Raw genomic sequence first — 24,437 nt, 5'->3', positions numbered from 1 at the left:
TTTCAAGTTTGTACCACACTTAATGGTCACTTTCACATTGATGAAAACTTTTACAATGTGTTTTTTTTTCAGAAAATTGAATACGCCACATGATCGGAATATCAAACAAATTAGGTTATCTTAATATCAAAAAATCAGAAACTGAGACAGTTGCCCGGTAAAATCATATTTCCATAGCGTAAAAGTTTTCCACGTGAGTTTCTAAGACTTGAACGACTAATTTGAGTTCTGTGGAAAAAAAACTGCCACTAAATAATTTTTAAGGCCAACTGAAACAGTGACAGTTTACCGAATTCTGCACGATGAAAAAAATTCCCGGAAATGAGTCTCAGAGCATTGCAGCGCTAAGCCAGCACATTTCAATCATAAAAATTCAATTCAGTTCTTTGCATCTCCAGAATATTTTGAGTTTCTTTGTGTGCAGTTTGTCTTCATTACGATTATATTGAATTCATAGAGTTCGCCCAGACTAAACTTATCCTGTATAGTCTGAAAATTACTCATACCACAAAATTAAGTCTAAGCAGAATAACATCATACATTTGTATCTGCTAGTTACTATATTTGTATACACACTATATATACAAAATTTACTGTGTAGGCAATTCCCACAAAGCCCATTTAGGTGAATGGTTAGTTCTTGCAAATAAAGCAAACATTGTTGGTGGGAGTCAAGCTGAACGTTTTTTTTTTCATTTATTATATTTTACTCAAAAATCCAGATTGGCCAGTGTAAATTGTGGCATGAACAGAGGACTGGCAATCCTAAAGAACAGAAGGTCTTTACACTGATTCAGCGCTGATTTGCTCCGCCAATCAACCTGCGGGTAATTAACTAAAGAAACAATGCTTGAAACAAAATTTCAATTCTTTCATGCACTTTTAGAGTACTCCTCTTTGAGCGCAGAAAAATCATTAGAGTATCTGGAAAGTGATGCACCGTTTCACTGAAGTGCTGATAAATCTTGTGTAAATGTGTTCTAATCCACATTTTATAGGGGAGCGCTGAAACGACTTTTAGCATTTCAGTTCTCTAAATACTTTGACCTCTCTAAAATCATCTTGAGATTTTCTATGCGTTTACTTCTCCAACTACAGTTATATGCAGATTCTTGCTCCAGTGAATAATCAACGATTGCTTTTTCATGTATCGAGTTAATAATGGAGTGAAGCGAGGTTAAATGATTGGGTGAAACCAAAAAAAATAGGGGATCTTTTCCGTTTGTGCCCCCCCCCCCCAGCTTAGTGGGTGCATATTATTTGCAACCCCCAGACGCACGTGCAATATTTTTACATAATGATTTACTATGTAATGACACGTGCTCTGTCACTGGGGGGAGCATAACGTACTGGGGGGGCACAAACGGAAAAGATCCAAAATTGGTATCGCAAAGCATTAGACTAACGTGATATAATTTACATGTGCTTATGAGTTTTCTAGAAAAAAATTGAGCGTACACTACGTACTCTAATTGGATAGTTGACTTTTTGGACAGTTTTTTTCATGTACGTCTGTGACTTGAAAGTTTTAGAATGCTTCTTTTGATACTGGTTATTAATGTTTTTGTCACAACTATTAACAATTGTCACATCTATGTTGGGTGGCTATTAAGGAAAAGACAGATAATTTGGAATTTTAGTAAAAGGGATGGCATTTTTCATTCATGCTTGAATTATACAAATCTGCTTCTAGACTGATTTTCTCGCGAAAAAGAAATATGGAGAATAAACATCACGAAAAGCCACATTGAACAGCGCAAGTTAACATTATCAAACGACAGCATGTCGGAGTCCACATTGTGCAGGCATTTAGTCTTATCTATATGGATCAAGTTTCACTGGGAAACTTTTCTAACCTTACAGCCCGGCAGTCATTAGAGTGCCATTTAAAGTATATTCTTTTTGGTGAAGTGCTGATAAATCCTGTATCTAATGTAAAACTGTTCACTGAACGTATTGGGTGGGCATCATTATTTCATTATTGCCCGTGTTGTTTAATTAAAGGACCCAAAAAATGCGTACTTTTGTAAATATGTAGTTGCAGACAGAAGAGAGTGCAGTTACCATTAGTTTTATGATGAATTTTACAACAATAAAGCACGCGTTGAACTTATATGAGCAGAAAGAGCGAGAGAGACGGCACCTGGAGAGACAAGAGGAAGAACGGCGAATCAGGTCAGCTCTCGGTTTCTAGATTGTCACACAATAATCATCTTTCATAAGTTGAAATACGACTGAAAAAGGCAACTTATGAACTGACGGTAATTAGTAGCGTAACAAGAGATAAGTCTTGAGTACCACAAAGACGTCTGCGACCCCAAACATGTGTGGGCCAGACGGACTTTGGTCCCGGCTAGGGCTGTCTGGTGCGACCTTGCTCAATAGTCTATGCAGATTCGACTTCTTCTTTGGAAAAGTAATGCTCATATTTCCCTATTGTACCAAATTTTTATTGTTTATCAAATTTCTGACAAGTTGATCTCATCATTGTTGGACTAAGCATTGCCTGACAAAAACTGTGCAAGCAGTTAGATGGTAAGAAATTTTTAAGATCTTGCATGATAAAAATTCAGTCTCATCAGATCTTACACGAAGTTTACAGACGAACTTTCTCCTTGTATGATCTGCAATAACCTCAGTTAGAAAAAAATATTTGTGAGTTCAAATAGTGGTTTCCAGAAACTGCAGCGAAATTCAACATTAAATTTTGTGAACATAAGAAAATGTCGTATGCGATCAAGAATAAAACCTCAAGGCAGTGAGCTCATCTCAAATCCTATAGGATCTTGCACCAAAAAATTTTAAAACACAATTATTTTCTTTTATGAAATTTGTTGGGTTATGGGTTATGGATTTTTGCAGCTGGAGTAAAAGCATTTTTAGCTAAGTTCGAAAAATGAAATTGTCAAGAACGAATAACAAAATTATTTATCCAGAACAATTCAGAGATTTACAGGAGAGCTCTTATTAAGAGATCAAGAAGTGGTTATGAATTTGTGAGATAAAGAGGCCTAAAAAATTGACAGCATTTATATATCCAACCGCGTAGGTATATCAAACCAAATAAGCAATAAAATTGTACGGAATTGGAAAGTTGAACACAGAAAACTTACAGCTATTAATAGGTATCTAAATAAGAAGGCTTGAACAAGAAATTGATCTTTTAAGCTAAACTTAATTTGGTTAAGAAAAACAACGTTACTTTGAATCAATTGCGCTCAACAATATCTTCTTAAGTTATAACTTACAATTAGTTTGAACTATGGTAAAATTTGAACTATGTTATTAAGATTAAAAATGTGAGCTGGAAAGGTTCAATTTCAAGAAAATAATTGCGTTATATTCTTTCTATGCCTAATACATACAGTAAATATTTTCACTGTTTGCTTGCAACAAACTTTTTCTCTATCACGAATATTGGCTAAGGACGGGGGTAAAAATCTCGCCCATGTTAGGAAATTGTCAGCGATGAATTTGTAAAGCATTGAAAAAAGTACATTGTTTTAAAGAACTACCTGTTAAAACAGGTAAGGCACTACCTGTGGGCGCTGCTAAATCATGAGAAAAAATCTCAAAATTCTGAAGAGTCCGATTTAGAATAAGCTTTTGTTGTAGATACCAAGCGATTCCACTCAGTAAGTGGAGGTTCCCTGAGCGTGAGCGGACTATAAATAAGTGTCAGTAAAAGAGCTTCAAAAACCTTGCCGTCTAAATCTCGCTGGTAACTCTGAACTTTGTAAAGCCTAAACGTTGTTGCTTTGTACGTTACAGTGCTTTATATCATTTATAGTTGACAAATTGAATTCCCAAACTTCTGATTCTTATATCAGAGTCAATATTGGTTCCGCTCCCGGTTTAAAAACAAATTAACAATTTTTAACCCCCAGTTCTTGTGATATGGGAGTTGAGCAGTTTGTATCAAGTAAGGGTACATCTGACATGATTTGGTCGGATAATGGCACTAGCTTCATTGGAGCGAGAAATAACTCCGTGAAGGTATTGAAAAGAGGAACGTTGTCAACATTAAAGCCGAACTCGCTCACAAAAGTATAAAGTGGAGGTTCAATCCACCCAGCGCACCACATCAGGGTGGTATCTGGGAGTGGTTCGTATGCAGCTTCAAGCGCGTGTTGTATACTGTTCTTGGAACGCGTCGCCCCAAGGATGAGGTGCTGCATACTAGCTTATATGTCGTAGAGCATGCGCTCAATTCGCGTCCTTTAACACCCGTAAGCGCTGATCCGTGCGATTTGAACGCTATAACGCCCAACCACTTTTTTAGGAGAATACTTTACCAGTATCCCGTCTCTTTTTGGCATTAATGAATCTGACCATCGTAAACGTTGTGCCCGGGCGCAGTCGTACGCTAATGCGTCTCTGTCCGGGTGAATCAAAGAGTACGTGCCGACACTGAACCGACATTTTAAGTGGCAGACGCCAGCCAAGCAACACCCTAAAACCGGTGACATGGTTTGGATAGTTGAAGAAACCAACCCTACGATTTACTACCCTACCGCTCGGATTGTGGAACTGCGTTACGGCTCCGATAGCGTCGCGCGCTCTGTCGTTTTACGTACGTCGACAGGTTCACTCGTCCACCCGCGTGAAAAAGTTGTACCAGTTTTCCCAACATCTTCTTCTGGGCCAGACGATGATACGGAGTAAATAAAATAATTTTAGCCAATCAGAATCAAATTTTTCTAATCATTAAAATAAGAAGTAAATACGCTCTAATATACGTAGAAAGTACCGAAAAAGTTTGTTTAACCTCATTTTATGTAAATTTAACTACGATATGTACAGATTAAGGTGGTTTTCGGCTTAGTGTTTTTAAGTTTTCTAGACAATTGTGGACTGACTGTGAAACGATTTTGACATCAATAAGATCAGACAAAAACCAGTAAAAAGAGCATCAAGAAAACCTTGCCGTCGAAATCTCGGTTGTCACTCTGAACTTGGTAATGCTTATACGCTGTTGTTTTGAACGTTACGTTGCTTTATATCTATTATAGTTGACGAACTGAATCCTCGATTTAAGACCGCACTTTTAACTATTTTAAATATTTGTTTAAACATTAAGGGAACTAAAATTCATTTGGCCAAAAAGTTTGCAGATGTTTAGAAGTTGCAGGTGCAATTTCTTCGATTAGTAGTAGGTTTTAAAATTTATGATTGCAAGGAATATGTTAAGCCTAATTGTATGCTAACTTCTGTTTACATTCTCTAGTCCTTCGTTTTGTGGTGGCACATAGTCCGCCAATTGCTGCTCATTATCTCGCTGAATATTTAAGTTCATATTCCGTCTGGCAAATTGAGAGAAACTGTTGTATTTGAACTTCCTGGTACGAAAACAAAACATTATTTTCGTATTTTGTCCACATTTGTTTCGTAAGCATCCTATTGTTGATCAAAATTTTCTTCGAAAATTTATAAAAATTAGGTTACTCATCCGTAGATGCCAATTTCATGTTTAATGAAATCAAAATAATCAAAGGGGATTTTAAAAGAATTTCGTTACCAAAGTCGACTTCAAATTGCTTTTTTGCATTATCTTGCACGAGTTCATGCATCTTATAAATATGCACCATCATCGGAGCAACATCATTACGATGCAGAGGTATACCCCAAAAATTCCGCTTTAGTAAAATTGGCTCGAAAATTAGTTACATACAATGAACGAAATTAGGTGACATCCTTTGTATCTTACTTTTCGCAAAAGGGGTTCCGCCAATTGTCGGCACGAAAATTAGGTAACAAATCTTGTAGCACGTTTCCACTCAATTTAGGTATCTATTATTCGCGCGCGTTTTGAGCATGCAATAAGCCCTTTAATAAAGATTTAATTGAAGCCTTCAAAGCTTTAAAGTGCTTTAAATACATGCTACCACAAAAACTGATTTTTTTTCAGAAAAATCCCTCGCACATCAAAGACTTTGTATATCAATGTGGGATTGGCCAATTTTAATAAGTAGTTATAAATAGTACTAATAAGTAGAAATAAGTACTAATAAAGTACTATAAGTAGTAATAAAGTAGTAATAAAGTACTACTAGTAGTAATAAGTTAGGCTTAATTAAATAAGTATTAATTAATTTAGGCTTAATTGCGGATTATATGCGAAATCGAGCTACATTGCGTGCGAAAAATCAATACATAAATGGAGCGGATGCGTGATACAACTCGCGCGAAAAATAGGTTATTAAGTTTGTACTTATATTCCGCGGCTAAAATTAGGACACTTTTGCGAACACGGGAGACGATATTCCCTTCCATTTTGCCGGTTTCTGGTAAAGTAGCTATTTTCCGCAATATTGTACCACTTTCAATGTATTAACATAGTAAAAACGAACACGAGTTACACACATCGGGCATATCTGCCCGTGACGATTTGGGTATACCTCTGCACTGTAATGATCATCATTAGACGAGAAAGATATTTTCCATCACTTTTTCAATTTGGCATTACCTCTATAGTTGTAATTCTGTGCACTTCTGTGTAATTGTACTTTCTGTGCACAGTAAAATTTAAACAATTTTAAAAGAAAATAATATGTTCTTTTTTCACCATATGTGGAAAAAATTGATTTAAGATGAATATCAAGAACAATTGTGGGAACAATTGTGTACTGCCTAATGAACCAACCATTCACTTCTTAGGTTGACCGACAGAAATTAACTACGCGCAATTAAATCTGGGGATTATTGTGCGTAAAACAATTCACTATGCAAAGACACCACATAGCTGAAAACCAGAATGGGCAACTGAAAGTATGGAAAGCTTCAAAAAGTTTTCTCTTTAAGAAAATTTATTGTATCCACAGAAAAATGTTTCGTATGTTTAATTATGTGTATTTGTACATTAAGGTATGAGTTATTCCATTTTTATAGAAAGATGACGTCAAAGTTGCTCAAAACTTGTCAAGATTCTGCATTTTTCTCTAAGAAGACTGGCGTGACCCCTAATGTTTTCACTTCAAAAGACGTCTCCAAATCATTCCATCGAGAAAACAAACTTGTTTTCAATAGAAGGAAAACTATATAGATGTAATATACGTCATAAAACTCAAAATTAGAAAAAGAATAAAAGTTTCTCTTTATTCTATAATATTGTATGAAAATTTGTCAATAAATTCACTTCGATAGATAATAAGTGTAAAGGGTTTCAGGGAAAAATATGACAAAATGAAGAAGCATCACAAAGGTTGAATTGATTCTGTTTTGCCAACAACCCCACCACCAACCCCCCCCCCCCCTCACCAGAAACGCTCGCTTTTACTCTATGTATTTGTGTACACGTGCTATGCTAATTCACGATGCAGTTTGGCAGTTTAATGGGGGTGGGAGGGAGGGAGTGGGTGGGCAAAACAGAATAGATCGGAAAGGCCATAAGAAGAAGGGACAGCACCCGGCATCTCCTACTGCATCTAACAAGGAGACAGCAAAACAGCAGCAGATGTCCACTGATGAGGAGAAAGAACAGGGAGTAGAGAAAACAAAGGAGAGCTCACATCTAACAGCTTTCTCTTGCTACTAATGATAATTGGGACGATTGTTGCTGATAGCATAATGTCTTCAGCGGTCACTCAAGGATCAATTTTAGTCAGCATGCGCTTTAAAATGCCCCCATTGTTCCGTAGCAACAATTCCATTTGCTTTCCACAAAAAATCCGTACTTTTAACCTGTGGAACACTCTTGCCACAAAAAAACGTTCTGAGAGATTTGGCTCCACTCAAGTTGACTTCGTGGCTGGCTCCTAATCGGTCACATCATTTTAAATGCATTAAATTAACCCTAAGACGGCGGAGTGCGTTTGCATCACAGGATATATTTCTTTTGCGGTTTATTACAAAACCGTTGCAATTCTGACAAAAAAATGGCAAAAAACTTACAAAATTCTTTGTTTAAAAGCGTTTTTGAAATTCTTTGAGTAGTATTTTTTTTTATTTTAAAACGTTTTCTCTTTAGAAACATTGATCATTTACCCGTTAGACTTCCTTCATAGATAAAAAGACTGTAAAAAAGGCTGTAAGCAATTGACCAATGACCAATTGATCAAATTCCAAGAAGGTCTGATAGGTGCATTAAATTCGATGGTATCCTTTCATATCAAAAAAGATCAAATAAGGCAAATAAGGCATCAAATTATCTGTTTGTCGCACGGATTGAGACCTGGTTCCTATATTCAAGCGTCTGGGAGACTGTTGGATGATTGGAGCCCTCGAAACGTGCCATTGTCAATCTCATTCAGAGAAACACGAGAAAATACAAAACTTCGGCCTAATTTTCATTGCTCGATTTTTACTAATTTTCAAAAAACAAGGACAGACGACGCCACTAAAGAATCAGTCATGTTACGACTTTTAGTTCTTTTTCAAATAATTTTAGTAGTAAATATAGGGAGCACTGGGAAAGGGGGGGGGTTATCATGCCATGGGGATAATAGGGTATAGATTTGCATGGGGATAATAGGGTATAGATTTGCATGAGGATAATAGGGTACAGATTTGCATGGGTATAATAGGGTATAGATTTGCATGTGGATAATATGGAATGATCCTTAGCCATGGGATAATAGGGTATGCATGCAGATAGTCTAAATTTAGTTTTATGGCGTATGGATTATTACATGGGATAATATCGTATGGATTATTTGCATGGTGAAAAAAGTTAATGTATTTACATGTACGGAAACAATATGGGGGAAGAGTGAAGCGCGAGGACAAAACAATTGGGGAGGCAAGTAAGGAAAAAATAAATTCATTTTGAAAAACTTTGGTGAAGGGAATGGCATCAACGATTGCGACGGTAGACATAAAAAGTATTCACGAAAACTATTTATTTTTGAAAGAAAATTATCCTGATTATGGAGAAAGATTTGTGTACTTTTTAGCAACTTGTTTGCAATTGGATTCCAACATTGATCTTGACATTGCTCTTAAACTTCGTCCCTATGGGGGAATAATTGGTATTGATAATTCGTCGCTGGACAAATATTTCAAATCTTTCAAAATTTTGAGAGTGCATGCTATTCTTCATGACGCTGCGGGTTTCGTTTATGAGTTTAGCGAAAAAGGACCGGGTTACTCATACGTTTTACCTTGTCCAGTAACAAACGAGTATCTTGGTCACGTGACCGGCCTTGCATTTTGTCTTTACCTGAAAACTTTCAAAGGACGATTGTTCAGTATGTTGGAATGCTGAAATCACGAGCGGTTGTTCTCGACTTTGAAGGTTTTCGGAATAAATCTGGCTTCATAGTTAAAGAACTTGCTATTGCTACTGAGAACTTTCTCGACTTAATTTCTTTTCTACCTCCCAATTCATACAGAACGCTCTCGTCAAGTGATCAAAAGTCTTACCAGTGGGTTTCTAAGTTTTTGCACGGTCTCCTCTGGGAAACCGGAGAATATCCTTACTGCTATTTGCAACAAATCATAGACAGCATTATTCTTCGATTTCCATTAGCGGTATTTTACGCCAAGGTCAAAGAGAAAACAAGTACTCTCACGGAACTACTTCAAAAAAACGTAATAAATTTAGAGATATTGTCTTGTCCAAAAGTTGAACATTTGAAGTTGTATCGAGAAACTCCTGTTTGCAACCTACATGCACTGAGTTGCCCAAAAAGACAGAAGAGCAGGCATTGCGCGAGGAAGAAAGCCCTGTTGTTCTATCACTGGTTGATGAATGAATCGACGTCCAGAGAAGACAAATCCATAACTGCTTCAAGTGAGTTTATCTCCAAGTTTGGCAGTCTACAGTTGCATAGCGCCCGACAATCAATTGACTGTAACAATAGTCAAGGAGGAAAGAATTGACTCTCGTGGACAAACAATTCTGAGAAAACAGCAGATTGTGTGTGGTGGCGCTGAAATAGAAGCTTTTAAGAAATATCTTTCTCTTGTGGAATACTTTCAATTGTACCATGTCTATACAAGAGAAAATGCAAAGACTGAAACTAACCCCTTTACCTATGCCCAAGCGTGCAGTACCAATTCTGATGTCTCTGGACGATGAGAGTCTTCCCAAAGAAATCAAGCGGCGGGTGAAAGAAAACGATGTAGAGTCCATTGTTTTCAGAGATAAAGTAGACTCAATAAATGCAAATTATACAATCACTTACAGAAATGATGACAAAGACTCTGAATATGTGTTGTATGAAATATATATCGCTGAATAATTTTGTAACAAGTTTGCAATTCATTTTTCACAAATAAATTTTTAAAATGAGTCAAGCGGAAGATCAGTTGGATTCGGGCGGAGGTATAACTGACTTGGTTTTCGACGCCGAGCACCAAGAAAGACAGTCTTGGAGGTTCTGTAATTCGAGATTACCTCGATCAGAAGTGGTATATTTTACACAAATTTCAATAATAATATTTCTCATAACTGTTTCTCTGATCAAATTAGTCTTTTTCAAACTTGATTGCGAAGAATCAACATTTTGGTTTTCTCTACTCTCGTGCACAGTTAGGTACGCTCTTCCTAATCCCAAGTTATGAACAAAATAATTTCAACTTCTGACAGGTTGTTCATGGCTGTTTGTGGGCCATCGTGTTGCGGAAAAACTGAGCTGATTTTCAAAATGTTACTACATGGCACTTTTTCCCCAGAGTTTCCAAAAATCTTTTATTTTTATCAGCATGATCTGCCAAATTATCAGTCATTAGAGAAAAAATTGAACGTAGAATTCAAACAGTTTTCTGGTTTTGAACTCGTTTCAGAGTTAGAAAACTGTCTGCTTGTTTTTGACGATTCATGTGAAGAAATTTTCAACGACAAAGAGTTTTCTAAATTAGCAACTGCGGGGCGACATAGAAACATTAGTGTGATATATGTTAAACACAACTTGTTTCAACAGAGCAAATGGTCTAGAACAATTGATTTGAATACAACACACATAATTTTGTTCAAATCACCACGAGACACACAGCAAATTAATTTTATTGGTCGACAACTGAATAACACACAATTTTTGAAGGAAAGTTATGAGCTAGCAATCAGGAAGCAATTTGGTCATTTGTTAATCGACTTAGATCCAAAAACATCCGACGTCTTACGTTACTGTTCAAATATTGTTCCTCCAGGTCCATCAATTTTCTATCTTCCATCAGCTAAAGCTGTTATCACCAACTTAACTGATGAGAGAGAAAGAACTATGTATGCTGCGGCAGATGCTAGATATATCGGACTCAAAAGTAGGAAAAATAATCAAGACAGCTCCAAATAAGTTCATTAAATTCCTTTGCGAGTGCTTACTCAATATTGTCAATGGAAACGTTCCAGTTAATAAAACCAAATTAGAAGGTTACGAGAAATCATTCAAAACACTATTATCTAATCAAACAAGTTTGAAACTAAAGAGGAAACTTTTAGCCAAAGAAACAGAATTGGTGAGAATTGTTGGATTTTCTTGCTATCGATACTTGACAAAAGAATAATGCATACGGAAGAATTCATTTTAATTCCAAAACGAATGTTTTTGTCACATCAACCTGTAAAAAATGAAATTTTGGAAAACCCTAATTATGAACAGAAGGCAACTCAACTATCACTATTTCAAAGAAATCAATCTGAAAAACCACAAAAAGAAGAAAAGCCTGTTGAAACTATGAGCAGTGTTTACGAAAACAAGGAGGCTACTAAAGAAGAAACATCAGAACCAGTCAGCGAAGACAGTGAGATTGAACCAATATTAAAGAAACAAAAAATTTCTCAATTTGAGTCTATAATACCTGAACTTGAACCAATGGAGAAAAACAAAATTAAGCGATCTGAAATCTTACTTGAACACATTATGCAATCTGACGTCATTTCCATTGGAGGAAACGATGTACTTCATATCAATAAAGAACCACTGGGCGTTAAAGTTTCTACTTTTTTGTATAATTTACAACAAAGCACAAAAAAAATTGACATTAAAAAGTACTCAAAAATTTTGACTGCTCTCGATATATCACCACATTTAGTTGCAAACACTTATGCCAAGCAAATCTTGGAAAACTCGTCAGAAAGTGAACAAGAATTCTACCCAAGCCAAGAAAATCCCCGCAGTAGTGGAACCAAATCAAACCCAACAAGAGATTACGAAGAAACAAGTGACGAAACGACAGACAAAAAAGAGACCAGTCAAAAGAAATGGTCTTTCTTCTCCTGAGGTAAAACGTTTGGAACAACTTTATTTAAAAAGACCAGCTTCCTATGGAAGCACAAAACGCTTACATAATCAGAGCAAGCTACCATTAGGCAAAGTGCAGTCCTACTTGGAGACAAAACCGTCTTTCACAAAGTACCGTTCAATTCGATTAAAATTTCCCAGGCTTAAAGTTTTTGTAAAGGACATTAATAAGATTTGGTCATTGGATTTGGCGCACGTTGACAAACTAGCCAAATATAACCGTAACATAAAATATCTCTTGGTAGCAGTTGACTGTCTATCAAGATATTTGCGTGTGGAACCCTTGAAAACAAAGTATGCGACGGAAACAGCTGAAGCATTCCAAAAGATGATCAAAAATAAGCAGCCTGAAAAAGTGTGGGTTGACGATGGTAAAGAGTTTCTTGGAGCTTTCAAACAATTGTGCAACAAACGTGGAATTCATTTATACAGTACTTTCAGCGAAAAAAAGTCTGCATTTGCAGAGAGGAACATTAGGTCACTAAAAAAGATAATTCATCGGTACCTTGAAGAAAAGTGGACATATTCCTACATTGACCAATTAGACCAATTTGTGAAAACAATCAATTCGAGAGTAAATCGGGTAACTAAACTTGCCCCAAATAAAGTTACCAAAAAGGATGTGCCGCGGTTAGTGTCATTGATCGCGCAAAAAAGCACAACTCAGAAGCCCAAGTTTTACATTGGGGATTTTGTGAGAATAGTTAAAAAGGACAAAGCTTTCCGGAAAAGTTATAAGCAATCATTCACAGACGAAGTCTTTGAAATAACGGGAATACCTACATTAAACCCACCAACATACTCTTTAGTCGACGCTAACAACGAACCAATTCAAGGAAAATGTTATCAACCAGAATTACAACTTGTCAGGCTCCCTCTCGTTGAAAATGTCCAATAACCGGTTTGAAGACGAGTTTACAGTTCACGTGGTTTCATCAGCTTCAATGGAAATATTTGATTCAAACACACTTGCATCATTTCGGAATTTTTTTAATGACGAAATCCAACTTTCAGGTGATTGGCGAGTGGCGCTAAGTGAAATCATATTCCCAACAAAAATAGAAAATATTGTAAACGGAAATCTGACTGTATACAACTTAAAAGATTATGAAGATTCCCAAAAGATGTCTTCTGGAGCCAATGTTATTTCTAGACCTTATAGCGGGCAAAAACTAGCTTTTATGCCAGGAACATTTGATACGGTGGCGCAACTTCTTGGCACAATTAAGCGCACAGTTGGATTACCCAATTTTTCTTTCAGAGAAATTAAGAGCTCTGGAAAATACGAAGTTTTGCTAGGGAAATATGAGGGAATTACGTTTCCCAGTGAAGAAATCCCCAGCATCATTGGCTTTGAAGGTATTCCTGACGGTAACGGAATTCATATTGGGTACAAAATGAATCCAAATGAAAACAGGCTTATGAAAAGTGATGATACAAAAGCATATTATGGGGAATTTCCAGCCGACCTTTGTGCTGGAAAGCACCTTATTTTCATCTATACAAACATAATTGAATACCAATACGTCGGTGACACTAAGGCGCCTCTTTTGAGAGTCATTGATTCAAAACAACGTCTGAAAAACGGTAGTGTATGTGAGCTTGAACCAACTCATCGGATCGTTTTTACAAATTTAGACTACAAAAAACTTTTGACCAACACAATTCAATCAATTTCAATTGAACTGCGGACGGAAACAGGACAATTAGTTCCGTTTTCGGGAACTGGAAAAGTTATTCTAACACTACAATTCAAAAAGTTTTCCCAATAAAATGGATTCTTACTATGCTAATCAAGCGACGTCTTTGCCTCATTTCTCTGGACATTATCGACAAAGAGGAGGGGGTTTTGGAGCTTCAGCTGCAGGAATTGGACGTGTTGCACTGCCCCTAGCACGTCGCTTCATTTTGCCAACTGCTAAACGTATCGGGCTAGAGCTCCTGAAACAAAGTGTACCAGAGACTCTGGATGTAGTGGGCAACAAAAAATCTCCTAAACAAGCAATTAAGAACACAATTTCAAAAACTGTTAAGAAACAGACTGGCGGATCTCGACGAATTACTTCACGTCGGAGGAAATCAATACGAGGCAAGCCAATGAAAGTAGGCGAGAAACGCAGAAAGACCATTTCAACGCATAGAGCACCAAAAAGAAGTCGGTCGGATTTTTTTGCTAAAGTGAACGATGATCGCTAATTTGTTACCATCAGAAGCAACTCACAGCTCATTGGATTTATTTGAAAAACCCTCACTGCTGGTGACTTTTGATGGTAGTTTTTGTCAAAAATTGGGTCCAATCTACAGCCCAAACGGACCCATGTTAGAATTTGAAGTCGCTGGTGACAGAAACAACTTCATTGATTTACAAAAAATGTTCCTCGAAGTTAAATGTAAAATTGTCCAGTCTTCTGAAGCTGATTTGAAATATGACTCTACAGCCGCCGCTGACATTACAAAAACAGTTTCTCCCTACTTTTGCAATAATGTGTTATATTCACTATTCTCTGATTGTACAGTGTCTGCTAATGGACTGAAAATTTCGAACGCTAACGGAAATTATGCTCACAAAAGTTTCATTGAGACCGAGTTCTCACATAATAAAGATGCAAAAAATACATGGCTGGCCTGTCAGGGATACTCTTATGAGGAAAACCCGGGAACGCTATCAACTGCAGAAGTGAACAGAAGAAAAACTTTGGTGAGACAATCAGCTGAATGCACCTTCTATGGCAAAATTGCTGTAGACTTTTTCACTTGCGACAGACATCTGCTAAGTGGTGTGACACTTCGAATTGCATTCAGACGCTCAATTGATGATTTTGTTATAATGTCTGATGATGCTGCGAAACAATACAAAGTAAAAATTGTCGAAGCTAATTTGTATGTGCGGAAGATGACCCTCAATGACACTGTTGTGTCCGCCATTGAGAAAACATTATTGAGTAGTCCCGCCTCCTATCCTTACCTTGAAACGCTCACAAAAACGTTTCTGGCTTCAACGGGTCTACACAGCTGGAAACAAGAAGATATATTTGCGAGAGAACCAATTCGCCGACTGGCGATCTGCTTAAATACAAATGAAGCTTTTCTGGGTAACAACCGGCAAAATCCATTTCATTTCCGAAAATTCAACCTAGAGCAGATTTATGTATATCGAAACGGTTTGCCTGTGGCAGATAGTCCAATATCTACAGCTGACGACAAACGTCTTTACTTTAATACAATATCGGATCTAGCTTACATTGATAATAGACATGGAATAAGTTTGACAGATTACCCAAACCATTTTATAATGGTTTTTGATTTGACCAGTACCCAACAAGCATCCCATGACTTTATTCACCCTGAACTGACAAACTGTTCAATATCTGTTGAGTTAAAATTTTCTGTGGCCTTACCAAACAATATTGAAATTTTCATTATTGGTGAAAAAGCTAGTACAATTTCTGTTGATAGTGCAAGAAGAGTATCAAAGAATCAAATTTTGACAAACTAAAAAAATGGACGAAGATGATATCAATGATCTTATTCAAAGATGTGCTTTACTCAAGCATAAATTTCTGGGTGTCTTCGCTGCAAATAATTTTCCCCAAAAGTTGAAACCAAACAGTTTCCTAATTGTTAACGCAGCAACTGCAGAAAGTTTTGGCACCCATTGGTTAATATTGTGCCAGAAAGAGGAGGAGGATCAATTGTTCTTCGCTGATCCTCTCGGACAGTCTATTTCGTCATACAAAGATGTCTACCAAAGAATAATTTCTCTAGAAGAAAATGCAAAAATTTATCAGTTACTGAAGGATCAGCCAATTCAAAGTAAAAACTCAAAACTTTGTGGACTTTTTTGTATTTATATTGCTCATTATATTTTTAACTCACAAAAAATTGTAAAACTGAGTGATGCTCAATTATTTCGCTTTGCTTTTCATATGCTGTATTAACCCTTCCTTGATTGCAATAAATTATTTTTTCAAAATTTAATTTTTTCTTCGTACACAAGGCGAACACTCAACAAATCAGTATCAATATTTAATTTTCCATATCCACTAACAAAAATATCCATAATTTGACAAAAAGCACCAGAATGAGGATCAGACAAAATGTTTTCAACTCTTCGGATAGTTTCACTATTAACAAAATCAGTTTGAACTTGTTTCGATGGAGGACGGGCGTTGTAGATCGTCTTTTGAGCAACTACTGTCATCTTCGCACAGGGTTTTTGATTTATATTCACTTGTTTTGCATTGCTAACTTTCATATTATTGTGGCAGGCAAAAGCTGGCAGTTGTTTGCGTACTGTCTGTGAGTCAACTTTATCTGCGGATCTGTTGAATTCAACCGCCAATTTGAGCTTTGTAAAAACGTCTCCATTAGTCTCCAAAGTTGTTGCAGTCGAAAATAAAAATTTGAAGGTTGTAAAAATACAAGGCACAGGAAAATTTGGGTTTCTTTTCAAAGTTTCCTTTTCGAAAGTTGTTTTATCAAGCAAAACGTGATAATGGTTAGTTACTAAGCCGCAAAACTCAGAACCAAAATGGGCACACACTGCATAAACATTTGTGTTAGAAAGGGTAGGTTTCTCTTCGACAATCTGAAACTTGAACTGTTTTTGAAATTGTTTAAAGTAATGTGGTGAACGCTCGTACATCGCCTCAACCATTTTTGTTGCTGGTCTTGGAAATTTCTTCTGACTTTTGTTGGAATCGTGGTTTTTTTGCTGGAGGGGGTTTTGTTGATTCCTCTTCTGTGAACTGAGAGCGTATATCTGCTGACTTTTCAATCAAGTTCTCAAATTCTTGAACAGTTAGAGAAACTCTCTGGTGAAATTCGTAATCGCTTTCCGCTTTCTTGAACAATTTTAGAAACACATAGCTACCCGTCCTTTCATACGTTTTCACAGTTGCTCTGATCAAGCGCTTATCAGTTTTCGAAATGTCATAATAACAATCGCCGAATTCTGTGTCTTTAGTGGAAGTGAAAGGCATGCCACAACTTGATATTATTTCCCTTAACAATTATTGTGAACGCTCCAACTCAGGGGCGTCGGCAAGCTTGGATTACACGTGTGTCATCAAACACTCAATTAAAAACAAATGATTGGCGAAAACAGTCTCAAGTACGCCTACGGCGTACTTGAGTCTGTTCATTACAATTTTTATGTCAAACATATGGTGCACGAATGTGATCTTTTGAACAATTTTCACATGCATAAAGCGCTCATATAAACTAGAAATTAGAAACAGATGCGACCTCAGATAATAAACATACATGTTGAACACAATTTCGAAGCACTCATATACACTAGAAATTAGAAACAGATGCGACCTCAGATAAGAAACTTACATGTTGAACACAATTTCAAAGGCATAAAGCAATCATATACACAACAAATTAAAAGCACATGTGACCTCAGATAAGAAACTACACATTGAACACAATATATAGCAACAGTTAATTGAAAACAGATGTAACCCTAGATAACAATCTGTGGTACGCTCAAGTTAAAATTGTGTGTATGTTGGCTCAAAATTAAAAACAGATGCCTCTAGCTTACGTGAAACAAATGCAAAAGTTGTACACAGAAACCCTGAGCTATAATTCGGCGGCATTCATATATGTGTTGAGTCAAATTGCAGTTTGTTTCCAGCAACAAATTCGAATCTGTTTAATTGAATTCTTTTAACACTTAACTTTTGAAATGTCGGTTAAAATTCTCGCAGAATCAGAGTCTTCCTGCGAAAGAACTTTGGTTTATCGAACAGTTTATGAAAACTTTGTTGTTCTCATCCAACAACGAAAACAGGACAATGTCTGGAACACTTACCATCACTGTCTTCTTCCAAAGCTTCTTATAAATGCAATTGCCGCCCTGCCCGAAAAAACAGACCCTTCGGAATGCAGCATTCTTACCTCAAGAGGTCACTTACCTGCAAAAGTATTGCCAGCATTTCAAGATTGTAATATGGACACATTACCTGAAGAAACCAAACGAATTCTCTACCGCTACGACTGTGAGTGCGTACCCTTGTTTGAAAATCAACTCGGAGCATATCAAGCTTGTGATGATTTGGCCAATTTGTGGGGAATCAGTTCATCACCTGATTCGCCTCACAGTGAATCGACACTATCTAGTCTACCCACAACACCGGCAATTGACCCAAGTCCAACTGTTACGCCGGCACCCAGCCCATCTCTCTTTGCTGAAATCAGGAACCCTCCAAACGATTTCGATAACTTTGACGAGAACGTTCTGTCCGGAACAACTTTTCAAACGCCAAAGCGAGAGGCTATGAGCGAGAGTTTCCAAACACCCACGTGTTCAGAGACTCCAAACGTTAGCGGTGCACCAAAAAAGCGACGACCAGAAAATTCTTTGATGGACTTATTCGATTAACTTAACTTAATTAGAACTTGAAACTTTACTTTCATATAAAAAACTGTTTCAAATTTGAGATGTTAATTTGTGCGTGTTTGTGTTATACATTTTACTTCGTTTCTATTTCTTGAATTTGTAATACAACTTCTTTTTTGTCCGTTTTGTGTTTCTATTCAAAACTTAGACAAAAATATAATTCAAGTAAGTGATCATATTCCGACTTGTTCAGGGAAGATTTTTACTTTCCCCTATGACGCAAGCACAGATATCATTCTCCAAGCAGGCATTCATGTACCGCAATCACTATGAACTGTTTAGTTTTTGTGGTAATAATCCACAATTAGACTTTCGAATCAATAAAAATTCTAAACATCTGCTTGTTAAGCCTAAAGTTATATGGAATTAACACAATTTCTGTTTTGCAAAATGTGTGCGGTTTTTGGCTCAAAAGACCTGTTAACATTATGCCAAAAGAGTAGCAGCATATGAACTCTGAAACCAATTCATAAATTGGAAAAGTTGTCGAAAATTGTAATCCGTCAGAGATAAAATTCGAAAAATTGCACTTGAAAACCCAAATGATGTCATTAGGTTCTGTTAAAAAAAGTTTTTACGTCCTCTAGCAGCACCGCCTAGCTTTGCACTCTCGTTCAACAGGGTAAAAAAAGCAGGTTTGTGAAAAAAAAATTTTGAAAAAATTGAGAAAAAAAATTTTTTTTGATAGATGACCTCTGACCTTTGACCCCAAAAATGAGGGCTTCAAAAAACACTTGGGATGAAACTGATGGTGCAGGGGTTCTCAGCACACTGTGTCCTGCAAAACATCTCATCACGCTCGTCAAATTTAACTTAACCGTTACGGAGATAATTAGCGCCTAATTAACGGCTAATTAGTGACTAATTAACATAATTGCTAATTAATGAAAAAAAAATTTGAAATTTTTTTAAACCAATGTCTTTGTGGGAACATGCTGGATGTTTTTGGTCATAAGCATCATGGCCGAAAAATGGCTCCTTCACCGATTTCCAAAACATCTGGTCATCAATGTCACATTAACATCTGGCATTAATTAGCATATGAAGTACCCTAAGGAAAGATGTTAGATCGCGTTTCTTTGCATTTTTGCACATTGTGGGCCCACGGCATCAATTTCTCTCATAACACCTGTCATCGAAAAAGGCTTCAGAAAAAAGACACATGTTTCTGTCTTGTAATTGTCATTTAGTGACATTGATTTATGATGATTGACAGAAAAAATAACTTTTTTCGGTTCGTTTTAGAGCAATTTTTTTAGTGCGGACCTATGTTTTTCGTCCCGGGGAGCAATTTTGCTCATCACACTTGACAGCGTAGGACAACTCTAACCACCCGTTTTTTAAGAGGTCTAAAATGGTAATTTTTTGAAAAACTCAAAAGAAAGTAACATGTTTCTCCGCTTTTTGAAATGCGTTTTTTTAGGTGATTCACAAAAACAACACTCGGTATGACCCCTCTGAGGGTCTACTAGCACATAGTTTTGAAATCGGAAAGTGTTTTATATCTTTTTTGCGTTTATTTTCAATAAAAATTCGAACCGAAAATTTCCCGCCAGTTTCAACCAATAAACTTTGACGAATTCAAATGTTTGAAATTGGCGCCCACCAAACTACGTTGTTATACAGAATGCCTTCATGTAACACCCTTCGTAGCGAATGCAATTACCACAAAGTGCAATACTAGTTTTCCGAATCATTCAATTCTTTCCTAAATTCAATTCAAGTTGTTATATTCAAGTCAAGTTGTTATATTCTATCGTCATGACTTTTGCTTGTCGGTATTGCGACTCTGTGCTTAGCACTAGAGGAAATCGTTCTCGCCATGAAACAAAATTTCATCCAGATGAAATGAAATTTCCAACTTATCACTGTTCTTTGTGTGAGTTTACATCTCGAAAAATGTCAGAACTGGAGGAACACATGCAAACTCAACATTCAAGGTTCACAAACTGTTGTCGGGCTTGCCACCTCGGATTCAACAGTTCGCACCTCTATGCCCAATATGCAAGGTCAGTTCATTCAATTCCAGTCTTTGGTGCTGAGTTTCAACCTACTCAACCCTCCGATCAGTCAGCTTTTAATGGCAGTCTTCAATCCTACTCAATAGAACCCACGGATGACGAAATGGTGCCAGCAAGAGACCTCCAGGCGTTCATGAAGTTCAAACAGGAGCGAATTCAGGAACTGATTGATCAAAAACTATCAGCGGGCCCGCAAAAAGTTCAATTCTCAGCAGAACTGCAACTTTTCAAACAATTTCGTGACCCTGATGAAGACGACGAGCGTATCACCATCTTCGCTAACTCTCTGATGACTCCTGTGTACGCTGAAGGGCTCTAAAATGACAATTTTGTAGAAATGGTGAAAAAAATGCTCGCTGTGTTGTTCACCTTTGCCTCTTCTGGAAGTGGTTGGATGTTGGAAAGAGTTATTCGCGTCAATATTAAGTTCGCCAAATACAGACCGGCCACTGGATCTTCATTTATTGCCTTACCAACAAAGTTACAAAATTGTAGAGCCCTTCACAACATAAGGAACCATACAGACAACAACTGTTTCATTTACAGCTTTATCGCAGCTTCCTATCTTAAGTGCAACAATTTTGAGGGAGAAGAAGGACGAAATGACTCTTTAAAGCTAACATCACCCGAGTTCTATCAAAATATGTCATCGCTTCAGCCTGCTGGTGAGTTTTCAATGCCCATGGGTTTCAATGACATTGATAAGTTTGAAACACTTAACGACGTAGAGGTAAACGTTTTTGGATTTGAAAACCGAGATTTGTTTCCAATGTGGGTGTCTAAAAGGACAACTTCCGAATTGAGCCTCGATTTGCTTCTTCTTTATGAGAATGATAAACACCACTACGTTCTTATCAAAGATTTGTGCAGGCTGTTCTGCTTCATCAAAAACATCAAATTCAAGTCAACTCTTCACTTATGCCGGAACTGTCTTTACTTGTGTCACAAGGATGTTAATAACTTTAAGGATCATGTTGAAGTTTGCGGTAATAATCCACCAGCTGTTATCCGCATGCCAAAACCAGACAATAATTTATACAAATTCACAAACTGGTCAGCTACTTGGTTTGCTCCCTTAGTCATCTATTTTGATTTCGAGTCGTTTCTCAAACCAGTGGCCTCCTGTGCTCCAAGTGAAGAGAGAGCTTCATCGCGACCAATTGAAGTTCACGAACCATGTGGCTTTGCATTGACTGTTATTGAGCACGGCAACCCCGAGCCCAAATTTACTCATTTGGACAGCTCGGAAAACTGCATGCAAAATTTCGTTCAAATGATTCATAAACTTGCTAAGGATATACACGAACAGAAGCGCAAACACCCTGTCTTCCGTGGTGACCGATCATCACTTCATAAAGATGCGAGCAAACAGTGTTGGATTTGTGAAAACGAATTCTCAGAAACTGACGAAAAAGATCTGGACCACTGCCATTACAGCGGCGGCTTCCTGGGTTGGGCCCACCCACAGTGTAACAGAGCGCGCCGGAATTCCAATTTTATTCCCGTAATTGGACACAACATCCAAAATTTTGACCTCCATCATATTTGTCTTAGTCTGCAAAAGTGCGAACCGACAACAACAATCAACGTCATACCAGCAACAGACGAAAAATACATTGCAATGATGCTGGGAGTGCAAGTTGATAGAGTTGAGAGGGCTGACAAGAAGGTCGTACCTGTTTACGAATATCTACGCTTCGTTGATTCTTACAAACTCTTCAACGGATCTCTCGAAAAGCTGGTGGAGTCCTTGCCAGAGTCAGAGTTTGGTATAATGGAGTCTATGTTCGCCCATATTCCTGCACCTGACAGACAACTTCTGAAGCAGAAGGGTTATTACCCTTATTCCTACATGAGCGACCGGTCAAAGTTTGCGGAGAGGGAGCTGCCGGCTCTCAGCAAATGGACGAATTCTTTGGAAAACGGAAAAATATCAATCAATGAGTCCGAATAAGATAAAGCGAAGAAGATGTGGCAGCTGCTAAACTGTGAGACAATGCAGTACTACCACGATTCCTATTTGAAACTGGACGTTGCCCTTCTGGCCTGCTGTTCGGAATACTGTCGCAAAATCAGTTTCCAGACATACAGATTGGACGTGGCGCAATTTTTCACAGCTCCAAATGTGGCAAAAGATGCAGCTTTACGGATAACAAAAGCACGCGTAGAACTTTTGACAGAACCCGAGCACCTGCACATGATTGAACAGTCAGTAAGAGGCGGAATTACTTCCGTATTCGAAACGAGGTACTTCAAAGCCAACAATCAGTTCTTATCGGGCTTCAACCCAGAAGAGGCTTCCACATTCGGGTTGTGCCTCGACGCTAATAATTTGTATGGGGGTGTCATGCAGAAGGAGCTGCTTCCGATCGGAAGCTTTAGATTTGCCAATGAAGTTTCCATTAGCCAGATCTTGAATATGCCTCAGGATTCTGCCATCGGCTACTTTGCTGAAGTGGATCTGGAGTGTCCTACAGACGTTCACGACAACCAAAGGGATTATCCGCTAGCGCCTGTAAAGGAAATTGTACAAGACGTGTGGCTAAGCGATTTCCAAATCAACCTAAAAGAGCAGTACAATATTTCTGAAGCTAAGGTCCCTAAACTACTGCAAACACTGTTTGACAAGAAGAACTACGTAGTCCATTATAAATTACTCCAATTATATGTGCAACTTGGATTACGTATAACGAAACTTCACCGCGTGCTGCAATTCAATCAGGAACGATGGCTCGAACCGTATATTACCTTGAATAGCAATATGCGGAAAAACGCAACTAATAAATTCCAACAGAATTATTATAAACTCATGAATAATTCTGTATATGGCAAAACAATTGAGTCGAAAAGGCGACAGTCGAGGGTGGAAATTACACGAAATGCGGAGAGAGCAGAAAAACCTGTTTCGAAATTCGAATTTGAGAGATTCAAAATATTTGGGGAGAACATGGCCGCTATGTGCAGCAAGCCGAAAATTATAACATGGAATACGCCGACTATTGTGGGTGCAACTGTGCTCGACTTGTCTAAGTACTATATGTACCGCTTTCATTATCAAGTTATGCGACAAAACTTTCAATGTCGTCTATTGTACTCGGATACAGACAGCCTCTTATATAGAATTGAGTCAAAAGATCTGTATGAGGATTTAACCAACCAATCTGCGGAAGTAAAAAACAAATTCGATTTTTCATCCTATCCAGAAGACCACCCACTTCACGACAACAACAATAAGTCTGAAGTCCTTAAATTCTAGGACGAATTCAGTGGAGACTATATATCCGAGTTTGTGTGCCTCAAACCCAAGATGTATTCAATCACATCAAAAAGTGAGTCCATATAATGAATAATTTCTAACCCATTCCCTCAGTAATTTGAATGCAAGTTAAGTGCGTTGGAGGAAACTACATAACAAAACTTAATAGCTTATTGTAAAACATGTTTACCTTGTTTAGGTTGTCGCAAGTTGTCTGCTAAAGGTGTGACCAGGGCAGCCCAAAAACTTCTCACCCACGAATTATATAAAGAAACTCTCCAAACATCGAAACCAGTTAGAGCGGTAAATACAAGAATAACATCCGAAAATCATGTACTGAAAACGGTGACAGCTAATAAAATATCTCTATCCGCATTTGATAATAAGAGATATATCTGCGGAGATGGTTTGCGAATGCTCCCATATGGACACTTTTCTGTGGTGGGCGATAATCAAAGCGAAACGTCTAGTTCGCTCGGATGGTTTGATCCTGACCAAAGTCAAATAAGTTGGGATTACAGTACAGAGAATAGTGACAATTTAAGTGAAATTTTTTTTGACACTGAAGTGGA

The 24,437-nt window shown here is 37.5% G+C and overlaps 1 protein-coding gene across 3 annotated transcripts in view; it reads left to right on the top strand.

The window, feature by feature from the left end:
* The first annotated feature begins 2,015 nt into the window (after positions 1 to 2,015).
* LOC142339996 (uncharacterized) overlaps positions 2,016 to 24,437 on the top strand; it is a 35,788-nt gene continuing 13,366 nt past the window's right edge. The window contains exons 1-3 of one of the 3 annotated variants that reach the window (XM_075390383.1): positions 2,016 to 2,175; positions 7,167 to 7,201; positions 7,383 to 7,501. In XM_075390383.1, coding sequence (XP_075246498.1) covers positions 2,075 to 2,175; positions 7,167 to 7,201; positions 7,383 to 7,501 — 255 coding nt within the window. In that variant the 5' untranslated portion in view covers positions 2,016 to 2,074. Of the gene's footprint in view, positions 2,176 to 7,166; positions 7,202 to 7,373; positions 7,502 to 24,437 lie in introns of all 3 variants that reach the window. The other 2 variants (XM_075390384.1, XM_075390382.1) reach the window with 2 other exon arrangements.

The sequence above is a fragment of the Convolutriloba macropyga genome, chromosome 5 (genome assembly GCF_964194025.1).
Source record: "Convolutriloba macropyga chromosome 5, txConMacr16.3, whole genome shotgun sequence".
Classification (NCBI taxonomy): domain Eukaryota; kingdom Metazoa; phylum Xenacoelomorpha; order Acoela; family Convolutidae; genus Convolutriloba; species Convolutriloba macropyga.
This window is presented reverse-complemented; position numbering and strand designations above follow the sequence as displayed.